At 44.7% G+C, this 21,697-nt stretch overlaps 1 protein-coding gene across 1 annotated transcript in view; it reads left to right on the plus strand.

The window, feature by feature from the left end:
• grin2ca (glutamate receptor, ionotropic, N-methyl D-aspartate 2Ca) overlaps positions 1-21,697 on the plus strand; it is a 432,253-nt gene that overhangs the window by 184,358 nt on the left and 226,198 nt on the right. The window contains exons 7-8 of the mRNA XM_034190478.1: positions 7,996-8,149; positions 13,480-13,608. Of these exons, the coding sequence (XP_034046369.1) occupies positions 7,996-8,149; positions 13,480-13,608 (283 nt within the window). The remainder of the gene's footprint in view (positions 1-7,995; positions 8,150-13,479; positions 13,609-21,697) is intronic.

Raw genomic sequence — 21,697 nt, forward strand, 5'->3', positions numbered from 1 at the left:
CAGCCTGTTCAAGCTGAAAACCTCCACATTTCAGGCTCTATTGATCCAGGACGTCGTGAGAGAACAGAGAAGTTTCAGAAGAAGTCGGTTTCAGCATTTTATCTGGATATTCCACTGTTAAAGGAGATTTTTTTAATGAAAGACGTGCGGACGGGTCCGCGCGTCGGGACGCAGCCGCCGCGACGCTCCACCACAGGAAAAACACCTCTGTTGGAAGCCTTAAGGACAAGTTGGAACATGTCCTGCTGTTAAACAATTTCTCATATACTCACTCCACTGAAAGCCATCAAAAGCCGCCTGGATTTTACAAATGGTTATCAACACGGAGGTGTTTTTCCTGTGCCGCCGACCCGTCCGCACGTCTTTCATTAAAAAAAATCTCCTTTAACAGTGGAATATCCGGATAAAATGCTGAAACCGACTTCTTCTGAAACTTCTCTGTTCTCTCACGACGTCCTGGATCAATAGAGCCTGAAATGTGGAGGTTTTCAGCTTGAACAGGCTGACGACGGCGGCTGAGAGTGCTGAGCGACGTCTCGCACCGTGGGAAGTCCTTAAAGCGACAGAATCATCTCAAAATCTCTCATCAGCCGTTAAAATTTTCACTGAAAACCAACTTAATTTTTCGAACCGTGTCCACTTCGATGTGTCTCACAGGTTTAGAAAAGATTTTGATCAAACAAAGCGCCAGTCTCTCAGCAACTTCTCAGACAAAGGAATTCCGACGAGGGGCTGGACGACTCCTCCCACAAGGAGTGCTCACAGGCGAATGACGTCACCGACAGGCGTGGAAAAACTCACGCATGCGCACGAGGGTTCAAGCATGTCTGACGTAAAAACATATGAATGAAATCGATATAGTTTTTGAAAAAAATAAAAAGGGCCGTTACTTTATTGACAGCCCTCGTATATATATGGGGGAAGAAAAAACACACACAGACAAACAAATATGTACACAAGATGTATATATATATATATATATATATATATATATATACACTCAACAAAAATATAAACGCAACACTTTTGGTTTTGCTCCCATTTTGTATGAGATGAACTCAAAGATCTAAAACGTTTTCCACATACACAATATCACCATTTCCCTCAAATATTGTTCACAAACCAGTCTAAATCTGTGATAGTGAGCACTTCTCCTTTGCTGAGATAATCCATCCCACCTCACAGGTGTGCCATATCAAGATGCTGATTAGACACCATGATTAGTGCACAGGTGTGCCTTAGACTGCCCACAATAAAAGGCCACTCTGAAAGGTGCAGTTTTTTCACACAGCACAATGCCACAGATGTTACAATATTTGAGGGAGCGTGCAATTGGCATGCTGACAGCAGGAATGTCAACCAAAGCTGTTGCTCGTGTATTGAATGTTCATTTCTCTACCATAAGCCGTCTCCAAAGGCATTTCAGAGAATTTGGCAGTACATCCAACCAGCCTCACAACTGCAGACCACGTGTAACCACACCAGCCCAGGACCTCCACATCCAGCATGTTCACCTCCAAGATCGTCTGAGACCAGCCACTCGGACAGCTGCTGAAACAATCGGTTTGCATAACCAAAGAATTTCTGCACAAACTGTCAGAAACCGTCTCAGGGAAGCTCATCTGCATGCTCGTCGTCCTCATCGGGGTCTTGACCTGACTCCAGTTCGTCGTTGTAACCGACTTGAGTGGGCAAATGCTCACATTCACTGGCGTTTGGCACGTTGGAGAGGTGTTCTCTTCACGGATGAATCCCGGTTCACACTGTTCAGGGCAGACGGCAGACAGTGTGTGTGGCGTCGTATGGGTGAGCGGTTTTCTGATGTCAATGTTGTGGATCGAGTGGTCCATGGTGGCGGTGGGGTTATGGTATGGGCAGGCGTCTGTTATGGACGAAGAACACAGGTGCATTTTATTGATGGCATTTTGAATGCACAGAGATACCGTGACAAGATCCTGAGGCCCATTGTTGTGCCATACATCCAAGAACATCACCTCATGTTGCAGCAGGATAATGCACGGCCCCATGTTGCAAGGATCTGTACACAATTCTTGGAAGCTGAAAATGTCCCAGTTCTTGCATGGCCGGCATACTCACCGGACATGTCACCCATTGAGCATGTTTGGGATGCTCTGGACCGGTGTATACGACAGCGTGTACCAGTTCCTGCCAATATCCAGCAACTTCGCACAGCCATTGAAGAGGAGTGGACCAACAGGACTACCACAGTACTACCACAGACTGGACAATATTTAAGGAGGACAACACTGACACCTACTCCTCCTCTGTACTGTTTTACATCAAATGCTGCATAGACGACATCACTACCACAAAACAAATCTGTGTGTTCCCAAACAACAAGCCATGCATGACCAGGGGTGTCCAACTCCTGCTAAAGACACGCAAAACTGCGTTCCTATTTAGCGATATGCAGCAATCTCAATTTATTTATAAAGCACTTTAAAATCAATACCAAGCACTGTACACAACAAGAACAGGTAAGTTAAAATAGATACAAATAAATAAATAAATAAACCACAGTTAAAACCAGAAACACTAAAAAAACCAACGTGTCAAACTGCGTTAAAAGCCAAAGAGAAGAAATGTGTTTTAAGAGAAGATTTAAAAGCAGAGAGAGAATCAGCCTGCCTAATGTGCAAAGGAAGATCTTTCCACAGTTTTCCACAGAGACTGGCCAGGCCACTCCAGGACCTTGAAATGCTTCTTACGGAGCCCATCCTTAGTTGCCCTGGCTGTGTGTTTGGGGTCATTGTCATGCTGAAGACCCAGCCATGACACATCTTCAATGCTCTTACTGAGGGAAGGAGGTTGTTTGCCAAAATCTCGCAATACATGACCCCATCCATCCTCCCTTTAATACAGTGCAGTCGTCCTGTCCCCTTTGCAGCAGAGCACCCCCAGAGTATGATATTTCCACCCCCATGCTTCTCGGTTGGGATGGTTTTCTTGGGGTTGTTCTCATCCTCTAAACATAGTAAGTGGAGTTGATTCCAAAAGCTCTATTCTGGTCTCATCTGACCACATGACCTTCTCCCATGCCTCCTGTGGATCATCCAGATGGTCACTGGTGAACTTCAAATGGGCCTGGACATGTGCTGGCTTGAGCAGGGGAACCTTGCTGCCCTGCAGGATTTTAAACCATGACAGCATCATGTGTTACTAATGTAATCTTTGTGACTGTCGTCCCAGCTCTCTTCAGGTAATTGACCAGGTCCTTTTTCCACCTGCATCAGACACTCAAAGCGCTTTACAAATAATGCCTCACATTCACCCCGATGTGAGGGTGCTGCCATCCAAGATAATCACTACACACCGGGTGAAACTAGGGGATTAAGGACCTTGCCCAAGGGCCTTTAGTGATTTTTCTGGTCAGACTAGGATTTGAACAGAGGATCCTCTGGTCTCAAGCCCAATGCTCACCTCCCCAGGCATGTGTGCTGAGCCCTTTTCTCTACTTTCTCTATACACACACACACACACACACACTCACACACACAACTGCGCTCCATCTCACACTAACAAGACTAAGCACCAAAGGTGATCAGACTGCTTACAAAGAGATGGTTCAAAGGTTGACAGGTTGCTGCACAGAAAACAACCTGATGCTCAACATTAAAAAAGATTAATAAAGTTTTTTTTCCAATCTAATCACTTGGGAAGTACAGTTGGCTCTGACCTTTCTTATACACAGCATCTGTGTTGACAGTCCAGTCCAGTTTGTTGTCTATGTGGACACCCAGGTACTTGTAGTAGTCCACAATGTCCACCTCAGTCCCATTAATGGTAACTGGATTCGGATGGGTCTTTCGTCTTCTGAAGTCCATCACCAGCTCCTTCATCTTCGATACATTGAGCTGCAGGCAGTTTTCTTTTTCTGTCTGTCTGAGATGCGACTGGATCCACATGCTGGATTGAATGATTTCTGTGGCAGACATGAGATGGACTCTGCTGTGGGAACAGATCCAACGAGTGGCTCGTTGACCCCCACCCCAACCCCATCCCACCCTAATGGTGGACTGGACACCTGCATGGACTCTCATCAATTGTTGTTATGTTCTGTATTGTAAACCTTTTTGGCAGAAGGGACTATCTAGTTCACAACCTCCGTGACCAGTAAAAAATCAAGGACCGAGACATCGCCTGGTATGGCGGAGCCGGGGTCCCACCCTGGAGCCAGGCCTGGGGTTGGGGCTCGCGTGTGAGCGCCTGGTGGACGGGCCTTAGCCCATGGGGCCCGGCCGGGCTCAGCCCGAAAGAGCGACGTGGGCCCGCCCTCCTGTGGGTTCACCACCTGCAGAGGGGGCCATGGGGGTCGGGTGCAGAGATGATTGGGTGGAGGTCGAGGGCGGGTGGCCCGGCGGCCCGGTCCATGCTCACAGCCCCTGGCTGTTGGGACGTGGAATGTCACCTCGCTAGGGGGGAAGGAGCCTGAGCTTGTGTGGGAGGTTGAGAGATACCTACTAGAGATAGTCGGGCTCACCTCCACGCACAGCTTGGGCTCTGGTACCCAACTCCTGGAGAGGGGCTGGATGCTTCATTTTTCTGGCGTTGCCCACGGGGAGAGGCGGAGAGCTGGTGTCGCATTGCTTATTGCTCCCCAGCTCAGTCGCCATGTGTTGGAGTTCACTCCGGTGAACAAAAGGGTCGCATCCCTATGCCTTCAGGTCGGGGACAGGTCTCTCACCGTTGTCTCGGCCTATGGGCCAAGCAGCAGTGCAGAGTACCTGACCTTCCTGGAGTCCCTGGGAGGGGTACTAGATAGCGCTCCGACTGGGGACTCCATTGTTCTCTTGGGGGATTTCAACACCCACGTGGGCAACGTCAGTGAGACCTGGAGGGGGGTGATCGGGAAGCACGGCCTCCCCGATCTGAACCTGAGTGGTGTTCAGTTGTTGGACGTCTGTGCTAGTCACAGTTTGTCCATCACGAACACCATGTTCGAGCACAAGTGTGTCCATAAGTGCACGTGGCACCAGGACACCCTGAGCCGGAGGTCGATGATCGACTTTGTAGTCGTATCATCTGACCTTCGGCCACGTGTCTCGGACACTCGAGTGAAGAAAGGGGCAGAGCTGTCGACCAATCACCACCTGGTGGTGAGTTGGATCCGCTGGGAGGGGAGGAAGCCAGTCAGACCTGGCAGGCCCAAACGTATCGTGATGGTCTGCTGGGAACAACTGGCGGAACCCTCTGTCAGCGAGGTCTTCAAATCCCACCTCCGGGAGAGCTTCTCCCAGATCCCGGGGGAGGTTGGAGACATGGAGTCTGAGTGGACCATGTTCTCCACCTCCATTGTCAATGCGGCTGCTCGTAGCTGTGGTCGCAAGGTTTCTGGTGCCTGCAGCAATCCCTGAACCCGGTGGTGTACACCAGAAGTAAGGGATGCTGTCAAGCTGAAGAAGGAGTCCTACTTATCTTTGTTGGTAAGTGGGACCCCAGAGGCAGGTGACAGGTACCAGCAGACCAAGCATGCCGCAGCCCGTGCGGTCGCAGAGGCAAAAACTCGGGTCTGGGAGGAGTTTGGGGAGGCTATGGAGGAGGACTATCTGTAGGCCTCGAAGAAATTCTGGCAAACCGTCCGACGCCTCAGGAGGCGGAATCAGCTCTCCACCAGCACTGTTTACGGTGCGGGTGGGGAGCTGTTGACCCTGACTGGGGATGTTGTCGGGCGGTGGAAGGAGTACTTCGAGGATCTCCTCAATCCCATCGTCACGTCTTCCGAAGAGGAAGCAGAGACTGGGGACTCAGGGGCGGACTCATCCATTATCCAAGCCGAAGTCACCGAGGTGGTTAGAAAGCTCCTCAGTGGCAAGGCTCCTGGGGTGGATGAAATCAGTCCTGAGTACCTTAAGTCTCTGGATGTTGTGGGACTGTCTTGGCTGACACGCCTCTGCAACATCGCATGGTGATCGGGGACAGTGCCTCTGGATTGGCAGACCAGGGTGGTGGTCCCTCTGTTTAAGAAGGGGGACCGGAGGGTGTGTTCCAACTATAGGGGGATCGCACTCCTCAGCCTCCCCGGTAAGGTCTATTCCAGAGTACTGGAGAGGAGAAGTCGACCGATGGTGTGGTTTTCGTCCTGGTCGCAGCACACTGGACCAGCTCTACACGCTCCATCGGGTGCTCGAGGGTTCATGGGAGTTCACCCAACCAGTCCACATGTGTTTTGTGGATCTGGAGAAGGTGTTCGACCGTGTCCCTCGGGGCACCCTGTGGGGAGTGCTCCGGGAGTATGGGGTCCGGGGTCCTTTGCTAAGGGCTATCTGGTCCCTGTATGACCGCAGCAGGAGCTTGGTTCGCATTGCCGGTAGTAAGTCAAACCTGTTTCCAGTGCACTTTGGCCTCCGCCAGGGCTGCCCTTTGTCACCGGTTCTGTTCATCATTTTTATGGACAGAATTTCTAGGCGCAGCCAGGGTGTAGAAGGGGTCTGGTTTGGGAACCACAGAATCTTGTCTCTGCTTTTTGCGGACGATGTGGTTCTGTTGGCTTCGTCAAATCAGGACCTTCTGCGTGCACTGGGGTGGTTTGCAGCCGAGTGTGAAGCATCCGGGATGAAAATCAGCACCTCCAAACCCGAGGCCATGGTTCTCGACCGGAAAAAGGTGCTTTACCCTCTTCAGGTCGGTGGAGTGTCCTTGCCTCAAGTGGAGGAGTTTAAGTATCTCGGGGTCTTGTTCACGAGTGAGGGACGGATGGAGCGTGAGATCGATAGACGGATCGGTGCAGCATCTGCAGTGATGCGGTCGCTGTATCGGACCGTTGTGGTGAAGAGAGAGCTGAGTAGGGGGGCAGAGCTCTCAATTTACCAATCGATCTACGTTCCGATCCTCACCTATGGTCATGAGATTTGGCTCATGACCAAAAGAACGAGATTGCGAGTACAAGCGGCCGAGATGAGTTTCCTCCGCAGGGTGGCTGGGCGCTCCCTTAGAGATAGGGTGAGGAGCTCGGTCACTTGGGAAGAGCTCGGAGTCAAGCCGCTGCTCCTCCACGTCGAAAGGAGTCAGTTGAGGTGGCTCGGGCATCTTTTCCGGATGCCCCCTGGACGCCTCGCTGGAGAGGTGTTCCGGGCACGTCCCATTGGGAGGAGGCCCCGGGGAAGACCCAGGACACGCTGGAGGGACTACATCTCTCGGCTGGCTTGGGAATGCCTTGGGGTTCCCCCGGAGGAGCTGGGGGAGGTGTGTGTAGATCGGGAGGTCTGGGTGGCTTTGCTTGAGCTGCTGCCCACGCGACCCGACTCTGAATAAAGTGGAAGAAAATGGATGGATGGATGGATGGACTATCTAGTGGGTCACCCCTTTGAGTCTGGTCTGCTTAAGGTTTCTTCCTTAATATCATCAGAGGGTGTGTTTCCTTACCACTATTACCTATGTGCTTGCTCTAGGGGTTGATAAGGTTAGACATTTCTTGTGTGAAGCACCTTGAGGCAGCTTTGTTGTGACTTGGCGCTATAAAAACTAAATAAATTGAAAATTGAACAGAAAGGGAGACAGGACCATCCCATGTGGTGCTCCCCTGTTGCCCCTGATGGTGTTGAATGTAATGTCCTGAATTGTCACATAATGTTGGTGGTCTGTGAGGTAGTTGGTATTCCATGCCACAAGTGGAGCCTCCACCTTCATGTCATGTAGCTTATTGCTGAGTAATCAGGCTGGATGTTGTTGAACGGACCGAAGAAGTTGAAGAACATGACTCTCACGGTGCTGCCTGCGTCCTCCAGGGGAGAATAAACTGTGCAGTATGAAGATGATGGCATCCTCCACTCCCCTGTTTGGCTGGTATGCCAAGTGCAGGGGGTCCATTGATGATTCAGTGACTGTGCAAAGGTGCCTAAGGATGAGCCTCTCAAGTGACTTCATTACATGTAGTCGTTAAGTGTGTTGGGAGTCTTTTTCTTGGGCATAGGGACCAGACATTTGCACTTTCATGTTAACTCAGGGAGGTCTGTGTTGACTTTTTTGTCACCACAGGTGTTCTACAAACGGGCAGATATGGCCATTGGTTCACTTACCATAAATGAAGAACGCTCAGAGATTATTGACTTCTCAGTGCCATTCGTGGAGACAGGGATCAGTGTGATGGTGGCAAGAAGTAATGGGACTGTCTCTCCATCTGCCTTCCTAGGTGAGTGAAAATCCACCTGTATCTCTTAAACGATCTACCTGGAGATATGTTTGATGTTGCTTGGAAATTGAGGTTGATCAAAACTTCCTCACAACACTTTGATGTAAGGTTTACAGGCATCATGCCTTTATTAATTTAATACAATATGGAATATGTATATGGGAATACATAGTGTTCTGAAAACAAACTTCAATGTTTGAGAGTGTGTCATATTCAGCTTGGGACTCTGACGAGGGTGGTCGCATCTCCTCCTCTCTCCCTTATCTCTGTTCTCTGCCTTTGACCTTCAAGTCCCTACTTCACCAGACTGTGAATTCCTCAAATTATATTGGATTCTGGATCAGAGGCCGGTGAATATTCTTAATTCATAATTGGGATTTGGTTGTGCAAGTGGAACGGTTAAAAAGTGATTTCACTGCTGTAACAATAACATTACAGGCTTATCAAGCCTGGAGGACAAATTGCCCTACTGTCTCCTCCAGAGGAATTTCAGCCTGGGAAGCATTGGCTGTTTCTTATCTTATCTCACAAAGACAATAAACTGCTTTTCACAGCACTGAAGCATGTTCCATTCCCTTCCCACACCCCCTCCCTCCCCATCAACGCCTCCCCTTTCCGTTGCCCGCCAATGTCATTCCTTTCCCCTACTGGGGCTGCGCAGTTTTTAGCTGCGGCAGGTCCCCGTTCCCCCTAAGCTGGCGGCGGCGTGACTCCAGTTGCAGCGGCTACCACACACTCACATCACCTCAATTTTGAAAACGGACTGTGGAATGTGAGTGTGAAAATCACGTTGTTGTAATGACAATGATAATAAAGCTATCCATCCATCCATCCATATTCAGAAACATAAAGTATCAAACATAAAATATAATAATAAAGTCCATCTCACAAACCAGTTTTGAAGGCTGATTTGGTCATTGTGACGTGTGGGTGCTTGTGACAGGCTTAGTAAATGGTAAATGGACTGCATTTATATAGCGTTTTTCCATCTGCATCAGATGCTCAAAGCGCTTTACAATTATGCCTCACATTCACCCTGATGTCAGGGTGCTGCCATACAAGGTGCTCACTACACACCGGGAGCAATAGGGGCTTAAAGGCCTTGACCAAGGGCCCTTCGTGATTTTCCAGTCAGGGGGGGATTTGAACCCATGAACCCTTCTGGATTTAAGCTCAACACCTTAACCACTAGCCCATCACCTGCCCACAGTCACAGGACGTGGTGCAGCTGGTTCTAAATATATATACGAGGTCTGTCCGTAAAGTATCGTACCTTTTTATTTTTTTCAAAAACTATATGGATTTCATTCATATGTTTTTACGTCAGACATGCTTGAACCCTCGTGCGCATGCGTGAGTTTTTCCACGCCTGTCGGTGACGTCATTCGCCTGTGAGCACGCCTTGTGGAAGGAGTGGTCCCGCCCCCTCGTCGGATTTTCATTGTCTGGAAATGGCGGAATGATTTGGGTTTTTTCCATCAGAATTTTTTCAGAAGCTGTTAGAGACTGGCACCTGGAAACCATTTGAAAAATTTATCTGGCTTTCAGTGAAAATTTTACGGGCTTCACAGAGAATAAGGACTTTAACTACAGGTTTAAGGACCCCTTTAAAGGACGGTCGGTGCGCCGCGCTGCGAGCTGCGACGACGCGGCACAAACCACTGGATCATTTCTAAGCTGATGGCTCTGTGGATACGAGACCGTCGGGTGCTCTTTCTCTGGTTATCACAAGACCTGGACATCAGCCATTTTCCGGCAGATTTCACTTTTAACAAGAGATTTTGTCATGGAAAGCCGCGCGGAGGCTTCGCGCGTCACGACCGATTCGCTGATGAAGCGAGACAAAGGAACACCTCCGTTTCGGCGTGTTAGAGGACAAGTTGGGACATGTCTATCTCAGCTTTCAGTGCTTACCAGTCGAGTGAGTATAAAAGAACTTGTGGAGAGCTGGACATGTCCCAACTTGTCCTCTAACACGCCGAAACGGAGGTGTTCCTTTGTCTCGTGATAACCAGAGAAAGAGCACACGACGGTCTCGTATCCACAGAGCCATCAGCTTAGAAATGATCCAGTGGTTTGTGCCGCGTCGTCGCAGCTCGCAGCGCGGCGCACCGACCGTCCTTTAAAGGGGTCCTTAAACCTGTAGTTAAAGTCCTTATTCTCTGTGAAGCCCGTAAAATTTTCACTGAAAGCCAGATAAATTTTTCAAATGGTTTCCAGGTGCCAGTCTCTAACAGCTTCTGAAAAAATTCTGATGGAAAAAAAGTCCTTTTCATTCCGCCATTTCCAGACAATGAAAATCCGACGAGGGGGCGGGACCACTCCTTCCACAAGGCGTGCTCACAGGCGAATGACGTCACCGACAGGCGTGGAAAAACTCACGCATGCGCACGAGGGTTCAAGCATGTCTGACGTAAAAACATATGAATGAAATCCATATAGTTTTTGAAAAAAATAAAAAGGTACGATACTTTACGGACAGACCTCGTACAGTAGTGTTCAGAATAATAGTAGTGCTATATGACTAAAAAGATTAATCCAGGTTTTGAGTATATTTCTTATTGTTACATGGGAAACAAGGTACCAATAGATTCAGTAGATTCTCACAAATCCAACAAGACCAAGCATTCATGATATGCACACTCTTAAGGCTGTGAAATTGGGCTATTAGTAAAAAAAGTAGAAAAGGGGGTACTGGTACCTTGTTTCCCATGTAACAATAAGAAATATATTCAAAACCTGGATTAATCTTTTTAGTCACATAGCAATACTATTATTCTGAACACTACTGTATATACTGTTGTGCTCAACTATCTCGACAAATGTATGTACAGTTGTGGCCAAAGGTTTACATACCCTGGCAGAATTTTTGGGGCAGGTTTTTTTTTTGGCCAATTTGTCACAGAATATGAATGATAACACAAAAAAAATGTTGTTTTTTTTTACTTATGGTTAGTGATTGTGTAAACACATTTATTGTCAAACAACTGTGTTTCTTCTTATAAATCATAATGACAACAGAAACTACCAAAATGACCCTAATCAAAAGTTTACATCCCCCTGTTCTTAATACCATGTGTTGCCCCCTTAACATCAGTGACAGCTTGGAGTCTTTTGTGGTCGTTTTGGATGAGACTGTCTGATGGTGAAGCTGCCACTAAATATGTCTTTACATCAGTTAAAAATAAATACAAACAGTATGACATTCTATGTTAAATCTGCATGTTCTCAAATACTGAGTGACTATGCAATTTTCTTTCACCAAAACAGATCAGGTCTAGGCTTGCATCTCAGATGTGCCCTCTGGCAATTTGTAGTTAAAGGTGGCAACACACAGTATTAAGAACAGGGTTATGTAAACTTTTGATCAGGGTCATTTGGGTCGTTTCTGTTGTCATTATGATTTAATAAGAACAAAGACAGTTGTTTGACAATAAATAAATTGCTTCACTCAACCACTAACCATAAGTAAAAAAACAAATGGTGTTCATATTTGTTCATATTGTCTGAAAAATGGACAAAAAAACAAAAATTCTTCAAGGGTATGTAAAGGTTTGAGCACAGCATGTATATATATATATATATATATATATATATATATATATATATATATATATATATATATATATATATATATATACACACACACACGTGCGTGTGTCTGTGAGTGACCAATTTCAAATATGTTTTGTATCTTCAATGCATATGTGTCAACCTGACTCCAGCACTGGCAAAGAGTGTGCAGGTTTCTTTGTAACCACTAACTCCACCAGGTGATTTCACTGATTAACAGCAGATGGGATGACTTCATCAGTGAAATCACCTAACAGCAACTCTGAAATTTGTCTCACATGTCTCGTGGATCATTTACAATTTAGGTGTGTGGTGGCTTGCAAAATATTTGGCCCCTTGGCATTTCAAGCATTTAAATTTGTTTATGCCATTTCAAATACAAAAAGTAAATCAGGTTTCTCAATATAAACATTTGGAAAATTATGTTCCTTAAACTAAAACTGAAAACAAATATCTACAACTTGATAAAAATTCATAAAAAATATAAAGGCCAAGATGATGGTTGCATAAGTAATGCCCCCCCCCCCCTTGGTATAATACCTGTAAATAATAAGCTTTCTTGCCAGTTTCCTTCAGCCAAGTCAATGGATGGATACATGAACATTTCCATTTCACTGAAGACTGTATGTCTTGGACTTTATTTACATCATTTATGAAGAAATACAAACAGTATGGCACTGTATGGTAAATTTGCATAGTGTAGACAGTTTTCAAAACCTGAATCAGTCTGCAAGAAAAAGAAGAGTGAGGAAAGCCACCAAGACACCTGGACAACAGAGAAGAAGTTACAGGCTGCTGTGGCTGTGATTGAAGAAATTGTGCATAGTGCAAGTTTTGCATTTTGCATCACCAATTTTCTTTAAAAAAAAAAGAAGGTACATCTGAGATGTAAGCCTAGATTTGTTGTTTTGGTGAAAGAAAACCCCCCTCTGTCCCACTTCATCATGAAGCTGTATAACTGGTGATGCAAAATGCGAAACATACACTATGCAGAATTTCTCCAGTCATAGCCACAGAAGTCTATAACTTCTTCTGGGTTGTCTGGGTGGCTTGGTGGCTTTCCTCACTCTTCCCCTTCTTGCACAGTCACTCAATTTTTGAGAACTGTCTGCTCCATACAGATTTACCATAGAGTGCCATACTGTTTGTATTTCTTCATAATTTATGTAAATAAATTCCAAGACATAGTCAGTGACTTGGAAATGTTCATGTATCCATCCCCTGACTTGTCGGAAGAAAACTACCAATAAAGCTGATTATTTAGAGGTATTATACCAAAGGGGCTGATTACTTATGCAACCCATCATCTAGGCTTTTATATTTTTTATGAAGTTATATCAAGTTGTAGAGATTTGTTTTCAGTTTCAGTTTAAGTAACATAATTTTCCAATTTTTTATATTGAGAAACCTGATTTACTTTTTGTATTTTAAATGGCATAAACAAATTAAAATGTGTGAAATGCCAAGGGGCCGAATACTTTTGCAAGCTACTGTAAGTGTTGTATCTGATGAATTAACAAATACAGTGAAATAATAATAATAATAATAATAATAATGCTTTTCTGTAATGTGATGAAAATTGAACCTTCAGTGCATGCTAAGGCTTGACAAATACAATAAATTTGCAAACAAATATGATTGCACTCATTCATTTTTCATCAGTTGTTTATTTTTAGCACATACTGTTCATTACTAGATGAAATGTGATCATTACTCAAGCTCTCCCTACAGTGTGACAATGTCCTCTGTCCCTACAGAACCATACAGTCCAGCCGTCTGGGTGATGATGTTTGTAATGTGTCTGACCGTGGTGGCCATCACAGTGTTTGTCTTTGAGTACTGCAGCCCAGTTGGGTACAACCGCAGCCTGGTCAGCAGCGCCAAAGGTGAATCCTGATCTTCCACCCATCTAGCAAAAGCCTCCCTTCACAACATGATGGAAACAAGAGTTTCTGTTTCAAAGTGTAGGTTAGGGTTGAACAACAACTTACGCCCTTTGTCGTTTAAAAAAAACCCTAAATTGTAGCATGTGATAACATATATGAAAATCACTGCTTTCTAATCTGTCCAAGTTCTTTCAATCAACTGCATGTAAATGAGGCAAATGTTGAGATTTGTTATAATTTAGAGATATTTACAATAAAATACCTTTTTGGAGCTATTAATATAATTTTGTTCCCTATACACTGGCCGTGAAGTTGAGGATGTGAGATAGGATGATAATCCGTTATGACCTATTAAAATGCCTTTGTGATCTGCCTTCACAGTGTGATCATTATTATCATGTTACATTCTATCAGATCCTCATTACTCAAACACAATTTTTCATGACACGCTGAAGGCAATCCCTTAAAACAACCTAGGATCAGTAATATGAACCTGTTTTGGATTTTCCAAAACTGACAGTTCAAACAATGGCTATATTTGCAAATATTTCAGAAAGAGGCTCACACTCTGATGAACAGAGGTGTCAAGTAACGAAGTACAAATACTTCGTTACTGTACTTAAGTACACTTTTTAGGTATCTATACTTTACTCCATTACTTATTTTTCTGCCTACTTCTGACTTCTACTCGTTACATTTTCACACAAGTATCTGTACTTTCTATTCCTTACATTTTTAAAACAAACAGCCTCGTTACTCTTGGCTTCAGTTTAATGTTTATATATATATATATATATATATATATATATATATATATATATATATATATATATATATTTCACGTCATGTGCGCCTGTAATCAACTTTTCTGCAGCGCCGCTTTGCTTTGAACCGTGAACCAATCGAAGCAGTGGTTCGCAGATTGAAGCAATGCTTCGACCATTGCTTCGTTTATTCTTTCTTTCTTTCGCTTAATTTTCCCCCGCTAAAACCCTAAAGAGCATACTTCTGTGAGTATTATGTACCTTTTCTATGTTAAACCGACCTGTTATGGTCTTCTGAAACAGTTGATAGATGTATTTTATAACTTAAAAACTGGAGCGATGCTAACGCGTTAGCATGTCTATGGCATTTTCAATGTTAAAACTTAGCATTAAGCAATTGCAGCTCTCATCACGTTCGGGTGCATTTGTTTTCAAATTGTAATATTTCTTAAATTTATTTTTGTTTATATATTAATAATCTAATGATTATTATATACAATTCTAGAGAAAGAGGCAAAAAGAACCTGAATAGAAACACAACAGAAAATATAAAAGCAACTAACAATGAACATACATAAATAAATACATACATATATAAATAAATAAGTGTTTCCTGTGAACACCTAGGTACTCTTACACCTCCACTTCATCTCTGTCTTATTTAATGAGTTTGTTTCGGTCAAACCATATTTTCAATATGTTAATTTCTTCAGTGATTTCCTCCAGGACTATCTGACAAACTAGAAAACTGCTGCATCCTAGTAAGAGCAGAATACTACTGGAATGAATTTGAGTAAGGAAAGTTGTATTTTTTTTTTTTCCTTCACTAAATGGATGCTGCTCTCACTGCAGTTTATTGTCTGGAATAGTCCCAGATTGCATTTCAGAGCTTCTAGATTTGAAACATTTTCATGCAGGTGGTGTTGGGGGGTAATTTTGGGTTTTGGGTCTTGGGCCACATGTAGAACGAATCAGTTTTTAAATTAAGCTTTCAATTCATATAGTGGCGTCTACCTTTTTTTTTTAAAGGTTACTTTATACTTTTATACTTTAAGTAGGTTTTGGAGCACATACTTTTTCACTTTTACTTGAGTAAAGAGGTCAAGTTGATACTTCAACTTTTACCAGAGTGTTTTTAAACTGCAGTATCTATACTTCTACTTAAGTAACAAATGTGTGTACTTTTGACACCACTGCTGATGAATAAAGCAAAAGGATTTGTTATTTTGTCCGCTGGCAAATTCATCAGTCTCCCATGGAGTTGCGGCAGAAAAGACAGGTGAAGCTGCCTTTCCACAGAGTTTTGCTCTGAGAAGTATTTTCCCAGTTTAGAGACAAATATGCTGCATTTGAGCAGAGTTTGGCGCTCTGAAAGCATAACGTCATGTTTCCTCAATCAATGTTGCCACATCTCGTCACTGAGAGAGAGTGAGGGACACAGAGACACAGAGAGATAAAAAGAGAGCACAAGAGAGACAAAGAGAGCACTGTTTATATCTTCAAGACATCAAGCTGTGTGTACTGTGTTAGTCTTTTCTCCACTTGTGCTTGACATTTGACCAATCAGAATGCCAGAATGAACCACTGGACAGCTGCAGGAAAAATCAGTCAGACATTCAGGTTCCTATTCAGGAAGACTCTGCTTGAAAGTTTACTGAAGGAGGCAGATACTAGTCCTATTCGCCGTTGAAATTCATCACTTATGTCGCAGTTTGCACACAAAGTTGAGCCGAGGTAGGTGAAGGAGGGCATATTCTTCAGTGTGGTGTTCATATTTAAGCTTCATAGATCCAAACGATCCAAAAGACCTAGGATAGAATTTCACCAAACATTGTATGTGACAACAAGATACTTTATTATCACAATCAACACTTTTGTTTAAAAAAATATCACTCAACACAACTTAAAACAAAATCTCCTGAGGTAGAGGGCTGACAAACCACAATACAAGGGTGTGCTTCTCCATGTTGTGTGACACAGCGCAGCGCTGCTCTTATAGACAGAGAGTAGACTTTGATGAATCTGCATGGGCAGCAGTCAGTGCGTGCAAGACAGAAAAAGCTTGAGTATCGATCTTTTTACACGAGGATCGTTCAATATCAATACCAGCGTCGGTATCGATATTATCGATATTAGGATTGATCCACCCACCTCTACTTGGTGTTGTTCCCTGCTTTTTTCTTGGACCTGTCTGGCTACAAAGATCATGTCCATTATACAGTGGCTCTTTCGAAACCCGCATTGGCTTTCTGGGAGTACATCCTCTGCTACATTTTGAATTAACCTGAGCAGAAGAATTCTTGTGAGCACTTTTCCGGCACTGGACAGAAGAGCGATACCTCTGCTGTCATTGCAGTCAGCTCTGTCACATTTCCGCTTGTAGATGCTCACAAGGTCAGAGTCCTTCTGTTGTTGAGGGACACATCCGGAATTCCAGGCAGCAGTGATGAATGTGTGGAGGCAGTGCACAACTGGTTCATCTCCAGCTGTCAGGACTTCCCCAGGCACTCACTCCATCCGGTCCTGCGGCTTTTTTGTTCTTCAGAGAGTTCACTGCCCCACGCACTTCATCAAGTGTTGGCGGATTGTCCATCTCAGTCATTGGTGGAAGCTCTGGGATGTCCTCCAGAATGTCCTCCAGAATCCATGTTTGCATGTCTATTTATAAGTTGCTTGTAGTGCTCTGCCCAGCAAGCAAGAACAGCTTTTTTGTCTATGATGAGCATTGAACCATTGGCAGAACTAACAGGAAAATGTATCCCACATCCTGGCCCGTACGCTGCTTTGAGGGCACTGTAAAAGCCCTGCTGATTGCCACTATCTGCATATTCGTGTGCCTCTCTTGCTAGGTTTGTCCACCAGGCATTTTCATCTTTCTGAGCTCTCTCTGAGCATAAGACCTCAGAGCTCTAAGTTTAGCAAGGATAGCTGGGGCTGGGTTTCTAAGTACTGTGGAATGAGCTTTGTGTTGTTCTGTGAGATTGGTGCTGACGTCTGTTCTCTGCTCATTGAACCAGTCCCTGTTGCACTTGGTGCTAGTGCCAAGGACTTTGCGGGCAGTCATTAGTAGGGTACTGGACATGCTTTCCCATGCTTCGGTGAGATGATCCATGTTGGAAACAGTGTCGTCAAAGTTGACAGAGTTATTGATCAAGTTCCATTTGTTGTTCAGTGTGCTTTGCCTGGTCCTTCAACGTTTGAAGGTTGATCCTTCCAGGTCTTGCTTCCATATGTGTAGCTTGAGCTGGGTGCACACCATCCTGTGATCTGTCTAGTCATTTGTGCCTCACATGACACGTGTGATTTTGACATCTTTGCAATCATGTTGTTGGACAAGCACATAGTCCAACAGATGGACAGGAAAAAGATGGTGCCTGTATCTGGCCATGCCACTGCTCGACTCCTATGTCGATTGTTTTAGACTGGTTTTGCACTATGTGTGGTTATATCAGCTCAAATATCCCATGGATCTGCTTCTACTGTCCAGAGTTACAATTGAGACTCTCTTTTTCGTATCAAAGAGTCTATGGAATCTCTTTTCAGTGACAGGGAAAGTATAAACAAACCTTTCTCCTTCCCTTTACTGGTTTTCCGGACACACCTGGGTGTTTGTTGCTGTCTGGAGCACCGGGCAAAAAGAGGAGATCGAGAAAACACGCCAGTTGTGGCATCCAGGTCAAACATAGATGGACTTCGCTCACCGGTTTTGCCCTGTGAATCGCCGGGTCAGGTGTTTACGGATGATCCGTCTCATCAGTGTGTGAAGTGGCGATGGTGAGCCCTCATTGCTGTCCTTCCGGATCACTGCATCCAGTGCACTGGAGCCACTGTCCTGTTGGAATTGTGATCGTTGGAATGCTTTGCCCTCTTGTCTTCCCTTGTGTACACCGGTAAACCATATGACTTCCCGACTCAGCTGGAAACCATGTGACCGCATTGCGTGCCTTCGTCCAATCCCGCTGGGTCCAGCCATTATGGAGACTGTGACGTCTTCATCTCAGTTTGGCTTACTAAATGCCCACTCCATTGCAAATAAATCTTTCTCCCTAAACAAACTTTTTATCAGACAAAATTTGGATTTCCTGTTTATTACAGAAACGTGGCAGAAAGGAGAATTTATTCATCTAAATGAACTCTGCCCTGATGGATGCTCAGTTTCCGGAATGCCCCGCCTCTCTCGTCGAGGAGGAGGTCTTGCATTATTATACAGGAAAAAAATTCACTTGCAAAGTTATGAGTGCACAAACTTTTCCTTCACTGGAATATCAGATGTTTAAGATTGGTTCTTCTTGTCCTTTCTACTGCGTGCTGGTGTATCACCCAGTGGTCATTTTTCAAGCCTGTAATGCAGGTTCATGTTGCTGCTGTGGTGTCAAAAATGAAGTTGTCCTCCCATCTTTCCAGTCCTCTTCCCTGTAAACTTTTCTCAAGTGATTTTAGTGACATTTGCCCCTGGGTCACAAATATGATTAATGACTCTCTCTCTACTGGTGTTTTTCCCAGCTTTTTAAAACTTGCTTTTGTGGAACCTCTTCTCAAAAAAAAAACAAAGCTGGACCCTACAGATCCTAAAAACTTTAGACCAGTATCAAAACTTCCATTCTTGTCTAAAGTCTCAGACACAGTCAATCATAACATCTTACTAACAAGATTGCAGGACTTAGTTGGAATATCAGGACCTGTCCTAGCATGATTCTCTTCCTATTTGTCGGGCAGGAGTTTCCGTCTCTCGGCTAAATGGATCCTGTCTGATTCTGCTGATCTGTTGTGTGGAGTACCCCGATGATTGGTTTTGGGCCTCATTTTATTTTTGCTTTATGTCCTTCCCTTAGGAAAGCTAATTCAGCAATTTGATGATGTCTCTTATCATTTATTTGTTGATGACATCCAGATGTACTGCTCTTTTAAAGTCTCTGAGATTCACAAACTGACTTCTTTAACAAATTGCCTGTTGCAGATAAAACAATGGCTTGGGGCCAACTCTTTGCAGCTAAACTCAGAAAAAACTGAAGTGCTGGTCATTGCCCTGATGAGGCATTCCCAGGGATCACTCAGCATTTAAGGGACCTGAGCTTGTCTGTTAAATCAAGTCTTAGAAACTTCGGTGTTATCTTTGACGAAGAAATGTCATTGTTGTGAAGGTGTAGTGACACGGACCCACAACAGGGGGCGTTAATGAATGGACAATGAATGAGCCAAAATACAACACTTTACTGTTGTGAATGTGCACAGCGAAATACAGACGATTACGGAATTTATATGTAGTCAATTCACAGAGGTGACGTGTGGGCAGGCTCGAGGATAGAAGATGTCTGTCCAGACAAGAACCGGATCCCACACGATTCCCACTGCCACCGAACCCGGAAGATACTGGAGCCGCCAAGTCCCAAGTCCCCAGGTGGCCACCGTCTCCGGCTGTCGGATCTGGTACTGCTGGCAGGAAGCAGAAACAGTTAGGTGTGGGTGTGTGCACACCCAGTAACAGTCAGCAATACAGGTGGGAATTACACCTCCACCTCCGCAATTACGAACACAGTCTCTACCGAACCTGAACAGTCACTTGTCTCACTGATCGTGAAGGGTGCGAACCGTCACCCTGCCGTCACCGACCAGCTCAGCCTCCAGCTGACGCAAGTAACCAGGTACTCCTATAACAGACAGACAAACAGTTGGAGTGCGATATGGCACAGATATGGCTGAGGATTATTACCTCCAATGGTAGGTGATATCTCGGCAGCGGGGTGGAGATGTCGTCCGGCCTTTATGGAGTGGTTGATGAGATGGTGATAGGTGACAGCTGTCAGGAGTTGATGAATGACAGCTGTCACTCCCGGCTGTTCCTGTGAGGCGGCAGCGCCCTCTCGTGCCTGAAGCCCGCACTTCAGGCAGGGCGCCCTCTGGTGGTGGGCCAGCAGTACCTCCTCTTCAGCGGCCCACACTACAGTCATTTGAGCATCATTTGAAACAGCTGACAAGGAATTGTTTCTATCAGTTGAGAAAAATATCTAAACTTAGAAGTATTGTGTCGAAAGATGATCTTGAGTTGATTATCCATGCCTTTGTATCTTTGCATTTAGATTGCTGTAACAGCTTATTTTCTTGCCTAAACCAAAAGGAACTGTCCCGCTTGCAGCAGGTCCACAATTCTGCAGCTAGGCTGCTAATTTGGACTAACAGGAGGGCCCATATTTCTCCACTTTTAAAAGCCCTGCACTAGCTCCCTGTGCGATATCATTTCAATTTTAAAATCCTTGTGCTGAATTTAAGAGCTCTGCATGGTTAGGCTCCCCCTTATATTAGAGAATTGTTGTGTCCTTACACTCCCTCTCAGACCCTGAGGTCATTAGAGCTGAACCTCCTCATGGTCCCACGTACCCGTTACAAGACCAGAGGAGATCACTCTTTCAAGGTCATCATGCCGAGGCTCTCGAATGATCTCCCACTTTCTATTTGCTCGCTTGCTTCTGTTGATGCATTCCAGAGTAAACTGAAAATGCACTTGTTTCTCCAAGCCTTTTAATCTACAGTGGAGGGAGCTGTTTATGACCATCATATTTGCTTTGTATTGCACTGACTGTATGTGTTTGTATGCATTTTTTAATACCTATTTTGTGCAAAAGTTTGTGGCTTCCTCTGTCTGTGAAAAGGGCTATTTAAATATAATTTACTTACTTACTTACTCACTTACTGAGGTGCCATTTCTTCAATTTTCAATTTATTTCAAATTATTTTCATTTACATAATGCCATATCACAACAGAGGTGCCTCAAGGCGCTTCACACAACTGAGGTCTAACCTTACTAACCCCCAGAGCAGCAGTGATAAGGAAAAACTCCTTCTGAGGAAGAAACCTCAAGCAGACCAGACTCAAAGGGATGATCATCTGCTTGGGCCATGCTACAGACATAAATTACAGAACAATTCACAAAACGAACATACAGGGAATGCTGTTGGTGCACAGGACAGGAGCCTCTCCAGCACAAATACCACATTCATCTCTGGATGGAGCTGCACCTTAAACAGAGAGAAAAAACAGAATCAGGCATCAGAAAGACAAGAAATACAGTATAATTTGCCAGAATTAAACAACAAGAAAAACAGGAAATACTAAGGTGATCGCCGGCCACAAGCCCTAAGCTTCACTAAAAGACCCAGAATTTAGGTAAATTTGAGGCCGCAGCATGCTCTATTTCCTAATAAAATTAATTAAAAGAGTAAAAAGCATAGAACTATCCTATGCCAGTATGGTAGCCATACGCAAGTGAAAATAAGTGCGTCTTTAAGACTGGACTTGAAAGTCTCCACAGAATCGCAGGGAGATCATT

Source organism: Thalassophryne amazonica, chromosome 16 (genome assembly GCF_902500255.1).
Source record: "Thalassophryne amazonica chromosome 16, fThaAma1.1, whole genome shotgun sequence".
Lineage (NCBI taxonomy): Eukaryota > Metazoa > Chordata > Actinopteri > Batrachoidiformes > Batrachoididae > Thalassophryne > Thalassophryne amazonica.